The sequence below is a fragment of the Desmodus rotundus genome, chromosome 1 (assembly GCF_022682495.2).
Source record: "Desmodus rotundus isolate HL8 chromosome 1, HLdesRot8A.1, whole genome shotgun sequence".
NCBI classification, from domain to species: Eukaryota; Metazoa; Chordata; class Mammalia; order Chiroptera; family Phyllostomidae; genus Desmodus; species Desmodus rotundus.
This window is the reverse complement of record NC_071387.1, coordinates 67,427,599-67,449,058: the sequence shown is the minus strand read 5'-3', so window position 1 is coordinate 67,449,058 and position 21,460 is coordinate 67,427,599. Positions and strand designations below refer to the sequence as shown.

The following is a 21,460-nucleotide window of genomic DNA, read 5'->3' as shown; positions in this document are numbered from 1 at the left end:
TAAATATATACATTAAAAGCTCTGCAAACTTAAGTTAAATTCAACTAACTTTAATTAAAATTAAATCGAATTGACATCTTAATTATATTAAATTGTGTCAATAGCTTGTAAATTTAACTTGTAGCTTGAAATTTTTATTTATTCATTCTTAATTTTTCACTGAATAAAATGAGTACATTTTACATTTTCATTTTTTAATGTATAAAGCACAGATATACATACAGTACATAGAGATATATACTGCATATGTATTGTTCATTTTCTTAGGAGTTCAATTAGAAAAATATCTGAAAGATTCTGGACAGGGGGCTAATAATGAAAAAAAATGCGCTATAGAAACACCACTCCAAATGTATGTAGAAAGTGCATAAGGAAAGCAAAAGCGGAAATAGAAAGTAAGGGAAACATTCAGAAAACCCGTATGTTCCCTGTATAAGACACATGCACAAAGTTAGACCTTACAGAGCCTAGAGAGCAAGGTTCAGAGAGACACCCAGCACAGGAAGGCCAGCAGCATCTGCAAGGTCCCCAATGGCCCTACGCTTTTCCTTCCTGGTGGCCCTGGTGGCACTCAGCTGCAACTCCATCTGCTCTCTGGGCCGTAACCTGCCTCAGACCCACAGCCTGGTAAACAGGAGGAGCTTGATGCTCCTGGGACAAATGAGAAGGATCTCCCCTTTCTTCTGCCTGAAGGACAGAAATGGCTTTGGGTTCCCCCTGGAGGCGTTCAGTGGCAAGCAGTTCCAGAAGGCTCAAGCCACTTCTGCCATCCATGAGATGGTCGGGCAGACCTTCCACCTCTTCAGCACAGAGGGCGCATTTGCTGCTTGGGACAAGACCCTCCTAGACCAACTCTGCAATGGACTTTATCAGCAGCTGAGTGACCTGGAAGCCTGCCTGACACAGGAGGTGGGGATGGAAGAGGCTCCGCTGATGAGTGAGGACTCCGTCCTGGCTGTGAGGAAGTACTTCCAGAGAATCACTGTCTACCTGGAGGAGAAGCAGCACAGCCCTTGTGCCTGGGAGATTGTCAGAGCAGAAATCAGGAGATCCTTGTCTTTATCAGCAAACTTGGAGGAAAGATTAGCAGTAAGAAATGACAGCTGGATCAACATGGAAATGATTCTCACTGTCTAGTAATATCACACTTCTGCGTGTTCTCTCATGTTAAAGATTCATTTCTGCTATAATTATGACTTGATTTCAGTCAAATTTGTCAAATGTTTTCAAGAGTATCAATCAATATTTTATTTAACTCTATGGACTCCAGTCTCATACAGGTGACCATGCTGATGGATCTATTTATTTATTTATTAAACTATAAGATTTAAATTATTCTTGTTTATATAAATATTATGTGCACATTTACACTGTTAATAGTACAAAACATATTCTTTATATTTTTTATTTTGTCAAATTATCATTTCGCTTTGTTCATTAAATTTCTACTATAGAAACATTATTGTATTTGTTTATTATTAAAAAAAAAAAGAAATGCCAAGCCTACATTGTACGACTTGATTTAAGAATAGATGGTTCCTGGGCAGGTCATCCAGTTGGTTAGAGCGTCGTGTCCATATGCCAAGGTTGCAGGCTTGACCCTGGTCAGGGTATATACAAGAGTCAACCGATAAATGCATAAATAAGGGGAACAACAAATCAATATATATTTCTCTCTCTGTCTCTCCCTCCTTCCCTTCCTCTCTCTAAAAATAAAAAATCAATGAACGAAAAAGGATGGTTGGTACAATTCATTTACCCATTACTATTCTATTTAAGCAAAAATAGACATCCTCTAAGCCAGGGTTTATGTTATGTTCTGGATATGGAGGTGAACATAAATGCAGTTCCTGTTTTCTTGTGTCTTTGATTTTTTTAGGGTAAGTAATCTAGAAACAGTACTCAGTTCATTAGTATTTAAATATTAAATTAATACCAATTAATATTAAAATCAGTCCTAGTTAGGTTTAAGGTTATAACGAGAAGAAGGGAGTGACGGGTCCTGCAGGAGCAATGAAGAGGTGCCTCACCTGAAAGGGAAGAAACAGAGTGGCTGTAACTCTAAGAAGTCAGAGTGGAAATCATTTGATCATTCTCTCCATTGCCAGAGTTGAAAGATGCAGAAGTAAGAAAGAGGGCCTGGAAATGATTCTCTTTAACTAATACAATTATTGAAATGATTCTCTTTACCTAATAAGTCTCATTGCCCATGTGTTTAGTCTTTTAAAGGATTGTTATTTCTGCTTTAGTCATAGAATGCATGAGTTAAGTTGTTCAAAATTGTTGTTAAAATGTTTTTGTAAAAATGCATATCTCTAGAGACATCACTCTTTAAGAGATAGCTATGCTGACGTGTATGTATTCATTTACTGGGGAACTCCTGGTTTCTTGTTTAACATGTAACTAGCTTAGAAGTCATCATTCCCTAGCTCATAACAACAATAAAAAACGCAGAATAAATAACAGCAACAACTAATCTTCTTGGAGCCATCAAGAATTGAGGTTACAGGGCAAGCCAGTGCTCTGATAACTGGAGAGGAAGAGGAATGTAGAGAATCACAGTTTACCTGGTGGTAAAGCCCATAGCTGGAGGTGGTGCTGGTAGGAACGCTTAAGCTGTAATTGAGAATTATTAGAGGGCCTGTGGGGTTGGGCTTGAGATTTAAAAGATTTGCAGTATATCCAGTCTTAAGGGGGACCCCCACACATGGGGGTATTGTACCTTCAAAATTCTGCCTCCCCAGCCCCCACTGCCAGGTACTCACTCTGAAGATCAGAGAAAAATCTCCTGGTGCTTCCAACAGAAGAAGGGAAAGAGGAAGAATTTTGAAATAATCTACAAGTGTTCTGTCCTCCTAAACAAAGGCCCACCCTCAATAGAAACTATTTAAGGGAAAAGGTTATCAAGGAACATGTATAAAGGACCCATGGACAAGCCAAAGCGGGGTAGGATCGAGGATGAGAGGTGGAGATGGGTGGGGTGTGGGGGAAGTAGTGGGGGGGAAATGGAGACAGATGTACTCGAACAACAATAAAAAAAAAAAAGAAAAAGAAAAAAAATAGAAACTATTTTACCAGAGTCTAACCCACTTGGGGGAAGGGAAACACCTCACTTCAGCTCCCTCCAACTTTCCTGTCTCACCTAATAGGGTGTTCAAAAAGCCAAGGAGCTCCTGTGAAGGTCATAGCCCAGGGGCACAGGCTCACTAAAAGCCTGAGGGTAATCACTGAATTATAGAACACTTTCCGCTACAAACCACCACCTTCAGGGTTCCCATAGATAACAGGATTCCCATGGAAAAGAACTGCAAGAATCAGGCTTGAAGACGAAGTCTCTAGGAAAATCCAAAGACAACAGGGTTTGGGAAAAAGGCAAGGCCACAGAGGAAATTTTAGCCTCTGACACCTACAGCTCCAGCAAACAGTGAATACAGCCCAACTCCTAGCAAGATAAATGCACAAGTGACCTAAGAGCCAACTGACCTCGGTTTCTTTTACCCAGTATATCACGTTCAGCTTTCAACAAAAACTGATGAGGCGTACTAAAAAGTGAAAAACAGTTTGAAGAGACATAGCAGGAGTGAGAACTAGACTTAGATATGGCAGAGACTTTGAAATGATCCGAGTGGAAATTTAAAACTACTATAATTAATATGCTAAGGGCTCTAATGTATTCATAAATTCATTTACCTGTTTTGTCTCAGTCATAATATGTTTGGTAATTAGAATAGTTTTTTAAATATAATATCAAGTTTATCTTCATCATGTATTCAAACACAATAAAATATGTTCACCTTTATCTTTTATCAAAAGTTTTCTTTTTTAATTTATGAAAAACTTTCCCCAGAAGACATCTTGGATTTGTTTAATCTTAGAAAAAGAAATGGGCTGAATTTTCAACCCATGTTGAAAGATGCACAGTGACTTGAACTCACTCATTCCTTTTCCCCAGTCAGTTATGTTTTAAAACTATATATTTCTATGTCAGATTGTGATAGTTCGGAAGATTTAGAGGTGCAAAAGCAAATGCAAAACTTATTCTCTTCAACCTTTCAACTTTGAATAGTGAGAGATAAAAAGAAGTAATTGTGTTCAATGAATTTCCATTATGTTTATGTTCCAATGAGAGGCAAATGACAAGGAATTCTCTCGCCAGAAGCTGCAATGAAGGATGTGCTGAAGAAGGGATGTCCAGCCTATAGAAAAGATTTATGAGTTTATTTGAGCCAAAGTTTTGAGAACCTGCCTGGAAGCCAAATCTCAATCGTTTGAGAAAATGCTCTGGAAAATGGCAGTTCTGCAAGTTCCTTAGAATCAAAGGAGAAAATGTAAGGAAGGTTACATGAAATCTATTGGTAGATTACGGAGGTAGCAAAAAGCAAAGTGGGGAAATCTCTAGGATTGGGTGAGAAGCAAGAATGGAGAAACACATACTTCTTTTACATTGGCGGGTACGGGATAGTTAACATTTACAGCAAACAGAGATGATATGCAAGGAATAAGGTAGCAACGAGGCCTCTTGTGTGGTCTCTTGCTCTGGTGATCGTGTGCTCTAGTGCTTTCGGTTGTGCCTTTGAGGTGTCTGAAACAGAAAATTACTCTCACATTTAAAAGTTATGTTATCCTAGATGCTTAAGAATAAGGTACAGGGCTCACTTTAGGTAAAGATTGATCTTGGCTAAGGAAGCTGAAGTCCTGGGATGTGACTACCAGCCATGGCCTGCCTGGTTAAGAATTTGTGATCAGACCATCCTGTGTGGTTACTTTGGGTCACTGAGCTTGTCAAGCCTGCCATGTGGTCCCCTGAGCTTGTCATATTAATTACATAGCCCCCTTGTCAGTCACAGATGTTAAGAAGGGGCAAAAAGAAGACATACTCTGTAAAGTGTCTGTGAAATATCTAAAGACAGACTTCCCATTGTGAATCTGGGATCTCCAGCAATGTACATCCTGGAGACATTGATTTGCAATTGTTTATTGCAGTTTTGGAAATCGGGCATGGTAACAGGTGTCACTACTTATGCGTATAGGATGAGAAGATGACCTACAGTTTATAAAGATGTTCAACTTTCAAGGCATAAAGAGGAGAGTCTGTGAAGGGCACAGAGATGGAGCAGCCAGCACAATTAGGAAACAACTGGGTAAGAATGATCTTCAGGAAGTATTGGAAAAAGTTTGAGAATTCCACGAGGTGAAACTTAAGTAGTTATTTATAACACATGATATTCGATTCTATACTGAAGCTAGATTCTGTCAGGACATGTGTGTGATAGTTGGGAATCCACTTTACTTCACAAGCCTTAGTTTTCTCAAATGTAATAAGGTAGAAATAATTCTAGTGTTGTATTAAATAAACGAGAACATTTAAAAGCACCTTGCAGAGTATCTTCCACTGGGTGAGGGCTTAGCACATGGTAGCTATTTTCATATTTTTTCCTGCAGATCTGTATGAGAATAGAAAACTTTCCTACCCCTTTCTCTGTAACTGACTACAAAATGCTGGTATTCTAAGAAACAGAATTGGGAAAAAGTGGCTCATTGATTTTGTGTAATTATATATTCATAATATAATACATATATATTATAAAATATTTTACTATACATACTATGACATATACTACATATAATATACTATATATGTATCTGTATCTATATGCAGTATTCATTTGCTGATTCTGACACCTGGCACAATTTCCCCTTCCCCTCTGCTTTCTGGATCCTAGCTATTCCTTCACTCCCAAATCTTTTTCTTTCTCTCCAGTGTAGAAATCCCCAGCACCCTTCCTTCATGCACTCGTTTAGCTGTAACTGCCCCTTCGAACAGCTGCGTTCTTTTTCATTAAGGTTTCTGGCTGTCAATTTTCCCTTAAGAGTATAAAGCCACCAGCTGAAAGCAAAAGTTGAATGAAAGTTCTAGGTTTTTCAGAAACTTTCATATGAGAGGCATTTTTTCCCTCCTTGTGAAAATTTTTGGAAAGAGGGAATGTCCCTATTGTGATGATGTAACCGTAGCTGTAGCAAAAAGGAAATAAAAAGTAGGATCCATTTTATTCAGTGGGCTATTACAAAAATTTATAAAGGATGAGTGCCACCTACTGGCCAAGATGGACAAGGACCGAAACCAGGTCTGGAGACTTGGCTTCTGTTCTACGCAGAAGTCAGTCAGTCCCCTTGCAGATTTAACTCAAGTTTTATAAAAGGCCCTTTCCTGGAAATAGCTGACCCTAATGCTGAAAAAAAGATTTCTTTTCCATTTCTTATATTCTATATATTTAAAAATATATATACTTTATTTTTTAGATCATTTTTAAGTTCACAGAAAACCTGAGCCCTGGCCAGTATGGCTCAGTTGTTTGGAGTGTCTTCTTGTAAACCAAAAGGTCATGGGTTCAATTCCCAGTCAGGGCACATACCTAGGTTGTGGGTTCGGTCCCTGGTTGGGGCTCATACAGGAGGCAATCAATCAATGTTTCTCTCTTACATCAATGTTTCCCTCTCTCTCCCTCCCTTCCTCTCTCTTTAAAAATCAATAAGCATGTCCTCTGATGAGGATTAAAAAATAAATGAGAAGATATAGATATTTTCCACATACTTCTTGCCCCTACATATGCATAGTCTTCCCCATTATCAACATCAGCATCACCAGATGGAACACTTGTTACAATTGAACCAATAAGTGCACGTCATTATCACCCAGAGTCCATAGTTCACATTTACACTCACTCTTGACATATATTCTTTGGGTTTGTATGAATCTATAGTGACGTGAATCTACCATTTTAGTATCACTGCCTTAAAATTCCTCTGTGCTCCACCTATTCCACCCCCTGCCCCGTGGCAACCACTCATCTTTTTACAGTCTCCGTAGTTTTGCCGTTTCCAGGATGTCATAGAGTTGGAATCATACCGCCTATAGCCTTTTCAGATTGGCTTCTTTCACTAGTATTACGAATTTGTTTCCTTCATGGCTTTTATTTTCCATGGGCAAAAATTCTATGATTTTTCTGTATTGAGTTCATTGAGGTGACATTGGTTAACAAAACCATACAGGTTTCAAGTGTACAACTCAGCAAAAACATCATCTGCACCCTGCATCATGCGCCTACGGCCCTTTTGAATACATAACAAATTAATAAGTTCTGGATATGATCAGGCTATAGCTACAGAGGTTTATCAGGGTAAGATGGGAATATGGAGCCAAATCTTTCCATCCCCATTTCTCCCCTTTGCCCTCCTTCCACCTCTCCCCACCTGCATGTCCCTCTGGCTATCACCATATTGTTGTCTGTGTCTATGTATTTTATACACACACACACACGTATACACACATGTATATGTATATACAGGGCATGGTACAAATAATGTCCCATTTTTACTATAAAATCTTTTATTACAAAATCATAAGCATGTAATTCTATAACATATCACACTCAAGCATGCCTTATGACATTTTAGGCGAAATGCTCAAATTAAAACTATGAATTATTACACTCACATTATTACCCTACCAACCACCCTCAAGCAGGCTTTACTTCTGCCAGAGCCTGTATATATACACATATGTGTGTGTATGTAGTCTGTCCAGAAAAATTCCAGCCATTGTTAATATAACCAGAATAGTTTGCAGGACATTGATGTAACCTGGCAGCCAAGGACAGTGGACTGGAATGTGCATGTGTGAACAATGACGACTTCACTGTACTAGTCAGTGGGGGTGGTAGATGCCATTGAGTGAGCATGTGTACTGTGTGGCCGTTACATTCAAAATAACTCAGCGAATAGAGCAATGAACCTGCATCAGATTTTGCGTTAAGGTTGACCATTCCTCTGTGGAAACTATTCAGATGATTCAGAGGCTGCAGCTATGGGCAATTGGTGATTGGCAGCTTCATCACAACACATCTGCTTATGCATCACGTCTTGTGCAGAGGTTTTTGGTGAAACATCAAATCACCCAGGTGACTCAGCCTCCCTACAGCCCAGATTTGACACCCTGAGACTTCTGGATTTTCCCAAAATTAAAATCACCTTTGAAAGGGAAGGGATTTCAGACCATTGATGAGGTTAAGGAAAATATAATGGGGCAGCTGATGGTGACTAGGAGAAGTGTGTGAGGTCCCAAGGTGCCAGCTTTGAAGGGAACTGGAACGTCATTGTCCCATGGACAATATTTCTTGTATCTTCTTCAATAAATGTCTCCATTTTTCATATGACATGGCTGGTACCTTTTGGACAGACCATGATATTTTTGGACAGACCAATAGTACACAAGGGGTCCCTTTTCTCCACATCCTTGAAAGCACTTGTTTGTTGATTTACTGATGATAACATTCTGACAATTGTGAGGTGATATCTTATGTGGTTTTAATTTGCATTTTTCTGATGACTAATGATATTGAGCATCTTTTCATGTCTATCGCCATCTGTATGTCCTCTTTGGAGAAGTGTCTATTCAGGTCCTTTGCTAATTTTTTAATTGGATTGTTTTCTTGATGTTGAGTTGTATAAGTTCTTTACGTATAAAAATTGTATGATTTGGCTCCATATTCCCATCTTACCCTGATAAACCTCTGTAGCTATAGCCTGATCATATCCAGAACTTATTAATTTGTTATGTATTCAAAAGTATTAGAGAACCAAGTGGGAAGGAGGGGTGGGGTGGAGTGAGGGTGGGGTATGCTGAGCTGGCAATGGAGAGGCCCTAGCCACAGGCCTGCCCAGCATGGGTAGGTCCCTGGGCAGTGTAACTAGAGAAGGGACAAAGGGATGCATGGCCCTCATCTTGATTCCCTTGGAGCTGTGACAGGAGATCACTGGTCTTGAGACAGCACAGGTCCTGTGAGCACAGGGAGTGTGAACATGGCCACGCCTCCACCCTCTCTGCCTGCCAAACCCTGTGCACTGGAGGTCAAGACTGTCCAGTCTTGCTCAGAGACACAGAAAACAGCAGGAACCTAGCCCGCAGGTCTATGCTAAATGAAGCGGTAAAGAATCCAGGAGCTCATCCAGGCCTCTGTTTAGGCACTTCCACGTCCTACTCCACAGAGAGGATGGGGCTGCAGCAGGGAAGATTCTCGTGTGCTCAACATACAGATTTCATGTCACCCGTCTCCATTTCCCTTTATTAACATCTTATATGTAGTAAGGGACATTTGTCACAATTAATGAACCAATATTGATATATTACATGGAATCTAAACCTCTTTGTCAAAACTCCTTAGTCCACCCTGCACTGTGGCAGTTTCTCTGCATTCCCTTATTTTCGATGACTTTGACAGTTGTGAGGAATGCTGGTTAGGTACCCTGATGCTTTTCTGCTGATTATGCTGAGGTTACAGGGTTTTGAGAAGACCATTTGCGAAGGGCCATTAGAGCATCAGCCAAGACAAAAGTGGCTGATGTCTTGAGAGGGAGAGCAGGAAGAGACCCAGAAATAAAGAACTCTGGGTAGCTGCTGGGAAATTGCTGTAATTCCTGCCATGGAGTCAGCTGGCCACACGCAGCTGGTTCCCCAGCTCAGGCTGTCAGGGCCTTACTGGGGTCCACACTGTCCCACCAGAGTTGCCAAAAACTGTAACCAAATGCAGGTCTGGTACCCACCGCTTCAAAAGCCAATACTCAAGAGGCAGGTGCTGACCTAAAGGAAAGTGGTTTCATTCAGGTGCTGGCGACCTGGAAGATGGGGGACCCTCGTCTCAAAGCCGGTCTGGCTAGGGAAACCAGGGGAAGAAGGGAAGTAAGGAATCTCTGGCGACGCGCAGTTTCTCAGCTTTGCTCTTGGGTGGTTTCAGCGTTATCTGCTGCACGCACCATCACGTAGTTGCAACTCTCCGTGCACAGTTTCACCGCTGCTACCTGGAAACGGGATGTGCAGGCAGTGTCTCCGCTGGTTCTGATATGAGTCGCTGATGCTTCCCCAGCGTCTCACGGTCAGGATCATTCCTCGTGGTCAGGATCATTTCTTGGCTAAATAGGAGCTGCAACTGCTGATGTCTATAAAATGTAAGGAAACTTTTAATACATGCATCTTCTATGAGTTTGTTAGTACAGCCTGTGCTATAATTACCACCTGATTAGTATATTATGTTTACTTCAATCACTATTATAGTTATAGTGAATTTTGGTGTTGGTATAAAACATTTAGACTTAAAATAGTGTTCTCAGTTTTAATACATTTACATTTTAATTTCTTCAACTACTTTAACATTGGAGGAAAAATTAACCATTAAAAAAACAGTAACAGTATATAGGGGAACATGGTTTGCCTTAGGCTGCAGTAAGTCTCAGCCAGGTACTGGACATGTCCCCAGGTCATTCCACTTGAGAGTCCCGGTATTTCCTGATTCGGTGCCCAGATTGTAGATGTTTTCTCCTTTCCCTTATTCATGTCTCCACCCCCCAAGAAACTATTCTGAATTTGAACACATACAGCAGCACGCTCTAAGCTGTCACTTCCTGAATAAATGGGCACTTTTGTAAACTGGCCTGGCTCTGGCACCTGTTGGCCGTTTCCACGAGTTGGATACCCCCTTCTGCCGCTGAGACGCAGGGAAGGGAACATCGTGAGCGCCGGGCGAGCTGTGGCCGTGCGATCAGTTTCACTGTGGTCCGTTGAATCACTTAACGGCATAATCTATTTGTTAATAGTGCTGGCGATGCTTTGCTCCAGCCCTTCCTGGTCTCATGCCTATGAAAAGCAGGAAATCTTTATGTTTTTGAAATATCTGAAAGGGAATGCTTCTCAGTCATGCCAGAATGACAGGACCGGCTTTACTCATTTTCATTACAAAATAGGAGACACTAGCATCCAGAAGTCACAAGCCACCTGTTTCTGCCACCAGATCCTCACCTGGTTCCACACAGACTTCAGTACAGATCTTCAGCCTGTTCCCCACAGAAGACTGCAGTAAAGCTTAGAGTAACATTCGCTGGTTACATTACTCTATAGCCCGTCTGGAACACCTGGAGCAGAAGAGCAAAGTAGAAAATCTGTCTTGTCCTTACTTAGGAATGTTGTTTAAAATCACTTCCAAGGAATTGGCAACTGTCTGAAGGGGGAGAGTATAGCTGCTGTGCCTTGGAGGTTGTCACCAGAATGAGTGAAGCATGCTTTTTCCCATTTTATAAATTTCAAAGAAAAATCAGGAAATAAAAAATTATTCTCATGAAACTCTAATCAATTATATTATTGTTTGTCAAATCCAAGAAAGCAATCTGTACTATATTATCTGTGCTTGCTATAAAATATCTGAATCAAAATCAAGGCTTTATATTTAAAATATATTGAGTTTCTAAAATGCATGCAGAAAAGTAGATGATCTATGTTTCTTAAATAAGTACCATTATGATAACACATTTTCTCATTTATATTCTCAATTTCTGGAGGGTATTTGCTGTCCTTAGAATCCTTTTTTATATTGTTTTGCTAGACTTCTGTCTGTTAAGGTAATGTTAGCTGGACAAATAGATAAACATGAACTTATCAGTATTTTAAACAAAGTCATCTTCCTTTCATGCAACACCTCAATGCAAATGTTTCTGATCCAGATAACTCTTGTTGGCTCTTCCCCAAACACTGATTCAGGGGCCCAGGTACCTTCTATTTAGTGCCTTTGCATCATCAGTATGTGACTTGAAGTGTGGCTGTGATGTTTGGGCATGCCTGCTCCTTCTCTTTATCTTTTGAAGAACTCTGTTCCTTGTCAGTAATGCAGCATAACATACTTATAGTGATCGGCGTTTGTAGTTAGGCTGTCTTGGGTCTGAATCTTAACATTATCACTGGGTAGCTGTGTGGCCTTGGCTAAGTCACCATTTCCAAAGCTCATTGTCATTATTGGAAAGTGTGAACAATAACAAGGATAAGTCTACATTATAGCATTATTGACATCATACACTTTACAATAAATTTACATTCAGATGAAATATGAAAGTAGGGATTTGAACCTTTGTGGAGCTCTGCAGTGTTGGTTGTCACTAGTGTCCCACTCTGGTCCTCCAAAGCATGGAGCTTTGGGGACTGGACAAGGCTGCTGGCGGTTGCTGCTGGTTTAAAGTGACTCTGCACAGCCAGTCTTGGAATCTCACTTCCAGGAAGCGCAGGGGTATAAAATAAGCTCTCAAAGATTGTCATGCAAAAGTCCGGTCTACTGTACACTATAATTTCTTGTTTCTTTACCAAGAAATGTCATTCACTTCATCTTTGATTAATAAAGACTGCCTCGTACACATGTTGTCATATCTGCACTGCTGAAGGTTTTTTTTCAAACCTGCACTCCATTCTCTTAGTGCTAGGAGCACTATTTTGAATTTATAGAATCAACCTCTAAGAGGGCACACTGAAAGATAAGAGAGCTGAGGGTTTATAGTAGTTCTTTACAGTCTAATTGTTGGTCATGCACATTTCTTTCAGGAGAAGAGAGGAAAAAATTACGTGGTGAAAAGCAAATTGCCCTGGCTGACCCAGGTTGTTACATTTCTTACATAAACCTTTAACTTCCGTGGGACTCAGGTGAGGTGATGTTGGCTGGTTATGAGAATATAGGAGGCTTTGTCCATTCGATCTCTGCAGTCGTTTTCCTATCTGGGACCCTATGGGGAAAGGCATAGAGAAAAATGTCTTAGGGTGGACTGTGGACCCTTCTGTTACTATTTGTTCTTTAGTTCCCCGGAAAAGGAAAATCCTACTACAATAAGATAAAACACGGGATAGTTAAGGTATACCTAGAAAATGGTTCTTAAAAAGCTTCGGATCCTTCCACAGCTTTCCCCCTCCCCTAGGGAGGGTGGAGCTCTAATGGATTCACCTGGAATCTCAGTTCCACTTTCTCATGCCATATGTCTATCCCCTGCTTTGAATTGTTTCCACGGACACCTGGTTTCTGTCCCCCAGCCTCCTACCTGACTGCTTTCTTTCCACCGTCCCCCTTGAGCCCGATAGGTAGCCTGAGGGTCACTTTTCAGTAATTCCAAGGGTCTCAGCTCATGGTCTTCTTCGTTTAGCACTTCATAGTGAGACCCGGGGATTCATCATGATCAGCCACCTTAGTCCTGGACCAGAATCCTGGGTTCAACTTACTTGAAAGGAAAATCAGAAACTTAACTCCGAGGGATGGAGATGAAATTTAGCTTTCTCTAGTGCACATAATTAGAATGATCCTCTCATTATTACAGGAAGGTTTTTGAACCTGGCTGGAAAAAATTTACATTTCTAGACTCATCCTGAGCTACTCACGTCAGTGAATCCCTTCCTCCACAGTGAATTTTCTTCTGGCTCTAAAGCCTTTGGTGCTTGGTCCCTTGCTGCCTCCCCTCACTGTGAGCCCTCTGGCTGCCACGTCCAGTCCTGCCAGTCGCCCTGCTCACTGCAGCTCCCACAGAGAGTGCTCCCTGTGCTGTGACCCCCACGCAGCTCCTGTGATTCAATGGATGCGTTCTCTGAAGGAAAGTGATATGTAGAACTTAGAAAGTTATTGATGGAGGTGGGTAAGCAATAGCAGAACGTAAGGATTCCTGGAGAAAACAGAAACCAAAAACCCAAACCCTTCATCCCAAGGTTCAAGTATTAACATTTGAGTAACTGTCTTGATTACTTGAGTAACTGTGCTTGATTCAATGTAAGCCGATCAGGGAGGACGACACTCCCGGTCAAGGAGGACGACAGTCACAACAACAACAACGATATTTGCAAACAATACAGTTAATTAAATATAAACGTCTCTTTTTGGTTGAAATTAGGCTGTTTATACAAATATAGCAATTCAATATGTAAACTTACCCTGGAGTAAGAAGTTGAATAAATATGTGGATCTAAAATCATATATTTCACACTATTAGAATTACTATTATGAATTAGAATATTTTGCTTTACTTATACATTTGTTTCTTTGTCTTTAATGGGGTAGGACATCAAAATCTTTCTTTTATTTCTGTTTCCTGCCTTCTTCCCAGCTGTGGGTCATGGAAGAGAGCCCAGTACACCCAGTCTCCAAGCCAGTATTTGACGTATGTCCAGTAGATGGCAGTGTTACACCAAAGTTCCATATCCTTGGCTGGGAATGCATCCCTCACTAGCCAAGCAAGACTCCAAAGCTGAGGGCCCGGAGCACAGAGAAGGAAGGTTGCCTAAAATCTTTATTCTTTCATTGTTTTAGTCTGACCCAGTGCATCGTTGGTGAATGAATCACCAAAGAAAGGCTATTAAATGCCTACAGTAGCAGATGGCAGGGCGGGAGGGGGCGGGAGGGGATAGTCTGAGTGACACTCACCTGGGTCTTTCCAGTTATTTTCTGAACCGTAAGAGAACCTCGGTGCAGTTTCAGTGTAAGTCTAGGAACACATGAGCAGCTGTGATGACTAAAGACGGCAACCATGTTTTCTTCCTTCAAAAAGAATTTACATTCCAAGATAAGAACTGTCTTCAGATCCAGTTTACAAGATAGATAAAAATATCAAACTCATTGATAAGTTACAGTGTCTCAAAAACCACAGGACAAGAGTGTGGGGGGCAGGGATAAAAGTTTTGCATAGATAACAACCAAAACCTAACCTAATTAAAAATTGGGCACAGGACGTAAACAGACATTTCTCCCAAGAAGATACACAATGGTCAACAAGGCCATGAAAAGATACTCAACACCACTGTTCACTGGGCAATGCAAATCAAAACCACTATGAGGGACCACCTCACACTCATTAGAATGGCTACTATAGAAAAGAGTGTTGGAAAGGATGTGGATAAATTGAAACCATTGAGCACTGTTGGTGGCAATGTCAAATGATGCAGCTGCTCTGCAAAAAAGTATGGTAGTGACTCAAAAAATTAAAAATAGAATTACCATGTAATTCAGCAATTCCACCTCTGGGTATGTACCCAAAAGAAGTGAAAGCAGGGTCTCAAAGAGGGATTTGTACACTCATGTTCGTAGCCCCGTTACTCACCATAGCCGAAAGGTAGAAGCAACAAGTGTCTAGCCATGCAATGGAATAGGATTCAGTGTTCACAAGGAAGGACATTTGGGGGTGCAAAGTACAGCATAAGGAACATAGTTAATAACAATGTAATCATCATTTATGGTGTCACATGGGTACTCACTATACTCATTGGAGTGATTATGTTGTAGTTTAAATGAACATCTAAACACTAAGTCGTATGTCTGCACTAATATAATATTGTGTATCAACTGTTACTAAAATGTTTTTAATTGAATAAAAACTAAAATTACAAAAACGAAAGAAATTCATCACGTGTTACAGGGTAGTTGGACTTCAGTACGTTATGCTAACTGAAATAAGACAAGAAGACAAATAGTGCATGACGTCAATTATATGCGGTATCTAGAGCAGTCAAGTTCACAGATACAGAACGATGGGCGCCGCAGGCTTCGGGGATGAGTGGAAGGGGACTTGTTTAATGGGCACAGAGTTTCAGTTCTGCAGAATGAAAAGAGCTCCGGAGATTGGTTGTACCAAGTGAATATACTTAACATTGTCGGCGTATACACTTAAAAATGGTGAAGATAGTAAATCTTATGCCTGTGTATTTTATCACAATTAAAATAAAAAAACTTGAAGTCTTGCATGAACAGCCAAGAATCATATAACTGTGGGTATGGGTATGGCATTGTTCAAAGTTTGAACCAATGTGTAAGTTCTGGCTTCCTGCTGATGAACCGAATGACCTTGGGAAATATACTTAACCTTTTGGAGCAGTTTCAGTTTTCTCCTCTGCGAAGTGGGAATGATAGTACCTTCCTTGCGGGGTGGTTGAATTGATTATGTGAGATGATGTATGTACTCCAGAGCGATACTTAGCCCCTAACATGGATTGTAATTACTGTCATTATTAAAACTCAGAAAGTCTATTGAATTTATCAGTCAGGTCCTTGGTAATTGTGAAGAAGGTAATGTCATCACTGAGTTAGTGACAGACTGAGCCCTATCCAGTGAGAAATGTGAAGGCAGTATTAAGAAAGCTATTTCATCACAGATAAATGCAAAAAACAAAAAAAGAAACCTAAACCAGGGTCTTGTGGAAAGTTCTCAGGTTATGAGCTCCCATCATTTTCCCCTTGTTCTTATTGTAGCTTCTTGCACATACATTTATCAGGCATTACAGTGTACTGTTAACAAATATTTCATTTTCCAAATCTACACACCAGGGAGAAAAATATTCAAGTGTAAGTGTTCTTGGCCTCTTTTTTACCCCCTGTTTGTGTCTCTTGGTGATCAGCGTTGGGTTCACTGGGGTTAAGGACGAAGGTGCACAAATGAAGTTACTCGTAATATAAAAGAGTCTGAATCAGCCGTTCAGAAGGTGGCGAGAGGAGCAGGGCAGGCTGGGGTGTGCAGAGAGATAAGAGAGATGTGAGGGTGAGTAGCTGCCAGGATAAGTGTGACTTTAAAGACGAAAGAGGATTTCTTAAGTTTATTTACATTACAAAATACACTTGAATCTATTGTCATTGTTAAATTTTGTATAAGGAAAAAGCCCAGCCTTGCCCTCTTGGAGGATCCACCCCACTTCCACACTGCTAATACTTCAATGTGTATCCTTCCAGACATTTCTCCATGTATTTAGTAAATCCACACATACACAAATATTTAGAATGTATTACATATTGTTATTCCATATATATCAATCTCTGATTTGTTGTTTTACTTAATAATAGAACTTAGAGACTTTCCTCTATTAGTACATAAACATTCACTGCATTGTTTTTAATTGCTACCTTATGTGTTAATGTGAGACAACTCCTTAGAGTTTGGCGGCCAGAAGCCCATCAAAGCACAATATTTATTCCATAAATAATATTTAAGTTCCTGCCATGGGCTAGACACTGGCTACTAAGTTCAGACTCAAAATTCTAATTTCCAGCAAGAAACAGAATAAATAAACCATCACTTACAGAACAGAATGATAAGTCTTCTAATAGAAGAGCTGTAATTGGAAGGAGCCATAGGCATGGCCGGGGGTAGAGGTGAAGGGGGAGTACAATGGAGACACGTCGTCAAGTTATCAGTGCTTCATAATCAGTGGATATCGGTGCTTCAGGAGTGATAGATGGATATGGACGCATATTTAAATAGGTGGAAAATGAGAGAAGGACCAGAGATGTGCAGGCCATTTGGAAGCAAAAGCCAAATCAAAAGGATTGGCGAAATTGGACATTTTATAAAAATAAGAAATAAATAAGAGCTAAGGGCAAGGGTAAGTTTCCTTCCCTACGAGGAAGGAGTCCAGAAATGAAATGTGGGAAGGTTACACCAGGCCTTGAATGCTCCTACTAAAACTTAAACACCAGCACGTTATTGTTAAATTTCTTAACCCAGGAAGGGAAAAGAGACCTCAATGTTCCCAGTTTCCTTATCTGTAAAATAAGATAATCGTAGTACCACATCATAAAACTGTGGTGAGAATTCATTCCTTTACTTTGTGTGTTGTGCTCAGAATGGTACTGGGCACTTAGTGAGGGCTCCTTACATGTGAGCTCTCTGAACCTGGTTAGAAGTTATTCCCGGTCGGTGCACAGGAAGACGGGGCAGTTCCTAGAGAGCTATCCGGGAGACTTTTATTGCCAACTCAGCCACTGCACAAGGGAGCAGAGAAACAGTCATTCACTGGGATGACTGGGCCAGGGGTGTCACGGGAAATATCCCAGAGTTCTGGGCAGAGCCATTCCTACTTGGCACACACCAGCTGTCTGCAAGGACATGCATTCTTCCTCTGGTGTTTTGGTTTTCCCTCCTGTTCAGGAACTAAAACTTGCCCCTAAATGACGTAGGCATGTGGCAGGCAGCCAGAAGAACCCTCGCCTTTGGGAAGATTCCTTGCATTCCACTCAGCCAAGCCTCCAGGCCTGAGGGAAACCCTGACCTCATTCTTCAAATCCAGTTTGACAACTTGCATTTAGTTTCCTTTTCACTTGTTGCATCAGCTCGTCATTGTTTTTGCACCCCTCGGTTTGTGACCCCATCTCTGATGATGAAATAAAAGTGAATGTAGTTGCAAGTCCCAGCTATGTGGAGGGTTTTCACTTTAGAGATCCTGAAACCTCTTCAGAGACAGGAAACTCACTTAGAAAACGGGCAGTGCGACACGCCCAGTGTTAGCAGAGGAAAGGGAGTTCCTGCTGATCCAGCAGCTGCTGTAGGTGTGTTGCCCTTGGACTCTCTTCTCAGCCCCAGTCCCAGCTCCATCCAACCCCCAGAGCAGTCAATATGTCCAGCTTAGCGAATTGCCTGTTGTCTGAAGGGGAAAGTAGATCCAGCCTTGGTGCTCACTGGCATGGGTATGTGAGAAGGCCAGTCTGGAGCCTGTCTGGCAGCAGCAGGAGTCCTTCCTGGCAGCACACGGTGGAGACAGTGGGTAGTCAGCCCCTGTGTGTCCCTGGGCCACTAACCTGTTGAGGGCATGTGGCAGGGCTCAGAGTGTAGAACCCTCTGGCTGAGTGTGTGTGCTGGGGGAGGGCTGCAGTGAGCAAGAGTTAGGCAGGGCCTCCAGCGAAGTGGCCTGCTCCCAGCTAAGGTAGCCAGGAGGGACACTGAGAAATGGGTCTAGTCACAGGCTTGTGGCTAGTTACCCAGGAGGTGGGAAAGGGGACAGGAAGAGAGGAGTTTGCAACCAGTGGCACTTAGACCCCAGATGCACAGTCTGCCTTTTCGTTCCAGGTAGGAGGCCTGAAGGTGGAGTCTCTACCTCATGAGCTGTTGACTTGTGGTCACAGGGAACTCCCTGCCTGGATCAGGGCAGAATCAGCTGGGGCGCTGAGTGAGGGTGAGAGTGAGGCAGCAGCTGGGAAACTGGGGAGACACACTATTCCTTCACCCCAAATACAGGCTTTTTCACTGTGGTCCCAAAGTTTCACAGGAACTCTCCAGGCTGCTGACCAAAATATCTCCAGTGAAACTAGGACTTGTAATGAGAATACCACCCATTTCATTATCTTCTTCCTTTCCCGTGTACTCATTAGCTTACCTCCTCCTCCTTTTACAATGGACTTGACTCCAAGTAGACTCTCTCACCACAGTTGATACCCAGGGGGGTGAGAAACAACATCATATCAGTTATTCTGCAACTGGCATAGAATAAGCAATAAAAGAGATTGTTAGTGTAACCTATAATAATCATTCTCAACTAATATTCCAGGTGGGTAATTGTAAATATTATCGATATCAGCAGTTCTCAAATGTTTTGGTCTCAGGATCCACTGATACTCTCAAAAAGTATTGAGACCCTAAAGAGATTGTATCTATGTGGGTTATATTCATTGATATTTACTGTGTTATTAATGAATACTGAAAATGTTTTAAATATCTATTCTTTAAAAAATCCATTATATGTTAAAAACATGTGTATGAAAAATACCTGTATTTTTCAAGACAAAAAGTCCTGATGAGAATGTTTTAAAGTTTTGCAAGTCTCTTTAATGTCTGACTGTTAATAGAAGGTACCTGGGTTCTCATATCTGCTGTGCATTCAATCTGTTGTGATGTGTTATCTTGTTTCATGTCTTTAAAGGAAAACCTTTCCCACATAGGTATGTAGTTGGAAAATAGAGGACCTTGGAGACCCATAGAGAGTGCCTGGGAAGCCCAGGGGTCGTCCGACCACCTTCTGAAAACCACTCACGTGTATCATTATCACGAGGACTGAAATGATACTTACTGCCCACAGTGAGCTTGAATTTCCGTTGGTTGACCTTCTGTCTCTTTTCCAATTCTGCTTGTTCTCACTATAATTTAGAAAACTAAGAAGTATGGGAAAACATACGCTTGTGCTTGACATTTTTCAGGATTGTCTACTATCAATGATTTAGAGAATAGGAACAGCTTTGCTTCTTATTCACTAACCTTTTTTATTGTCAAATATAACAATGATATACAAAAGTGCACAAAAGTAAGTATAAATTTTAATGAACAGTTAATGTGAGTATTCATATAACCACCAGCCAATAAAAACAATCAAATTTTGTAAGATTCTGGAAGCCTCATCACCAAGCATCATCCTGCGTGCCCCTTCTTGGACATAACTCCATCCTTCCTCACTAAAGTAACCTCTATCCTGAATTTTACAGTTATCACTTCTTCCCTTTCCTTTATAATTTTACCCTAAATGTACAGTCTAGTTTTGTCTGTTTTCAACATTTTATAAATGGAATGTATATTCTTTTGGGTTTCATTTCTTTTTTGAAAAAGGATTTTATTCATTAATCTTTAGAGAGAGGAAGTGGGGGAGAAAGAGAAGGAGAGAAACATCAATACATGGTTGCCTCTCACATGCCCCCTACTGGGGACCTGGCCTGCAGCCCAGGCCTGTGCCCTAGATGGGGAATCAACCTGGCGACCCCTCGGCTCGCAGGCCAGCACTCAATCCACTGAGCCAGCCCAGCAGGGCTGAGTTTAGTGTCTTTTACTCACTATGATGTTCGTGAGATTTTCTCCCATTTGTGTATATAGTTGTGGTTATTTTGACCATTTATGATCCTATTACATGTATAGACTACAATGTATTTATCCATACAACTTTTTAAGGGATATTTGGGCTGTTTCTAGCTTTGGGCTATTATGAATACTGCTGCTGTGAATATTGTTGTGCTATGCTGATGCATATCTGCATAATTTTTCCCCAGGGTGATTGCTGAGGGTGGACTTACTGGGCCATAAGCTACGCATATTTTCAGTTTCACTAAATGAGGCCATAATGTTTTCCAAAGTAGTTGTATATATTTATGTGCCCAAAGGCAGTTGAATGGGAGTCCTTGTTGCTCCTTATCATCATCACACTTAATGGTTGTAGCCCTTTAATGTTTTTACTTGTATGCAAAGTATACAAGTAAAATGTGCTTAAATGGCCCTTGCTCACTTACAGTGAGAATAAGTGGGAGAAGTTACTGAATTCCTTTTGGTGAGCAAGGTGAAAAACATCAGTCTCAACTCAAGGAAAATACTATCTTATGGTTTTCATTGGTTTCTGGCCATCTTACTCAAATAAAAACTTTAACTGCAGACTTGTATTTAGAGGGCAGAAAAAAGATGAAAGTAACTTGGCCTGTATACCCTACTTTAAAAAAAAATAAAGTCCATACTTTATTCATATTTCAGTAACTTTTACCTAACTTTGTTTTCTGTTCTGGAGTCTCATTCAGAATGCCACATTCCACTTAACGGTAATGTCTTCTTAGACTTCTCTTGGCTGTGACACTTTCTTGTAGTAGACTTCTTGTTGCTGTCAATGGTATCACATTTTAAATGTCATTTTCCAATTTTTTGTTACTAGAATAAAAAGAGGTGATCAATATTTAATATTGATCTTGTATTCAGTGACTTTGATGTTATTTTTAAATTCTAATTAGTGTGTCTATAGATTCTTTTGTATTTTGTATGTACACAATTACCTGTAGATAATAAAAAACTTGAGATAGCCAACAGGAGTTTTGAACAGGCTTCTCACAGCTAAAAT

At 40.8% G+C, this 21,460-nt stretch overlaps 1 protein-coding gene across 1 annotated transcript; it reads left to right on the top strand.

The window, feature by feature from the left end:
• Positions 1-1,321, top strand: LOC112302800 (interferon alpha-4-like). Its single transcript, XM_024558318.3, has one exon. It carries the CDS (start codon positions 532-534, stop codon positions 1,135-1,137), a length of 606 nt encoding a protein of 201 aa, XP_024414086.2. The 5' UTR covers positions 1-531; the 3' UTR covers positions 1,138-1,321.
• Positions 1,322-21,460: the final 20,139 nt, after the last annotated feature.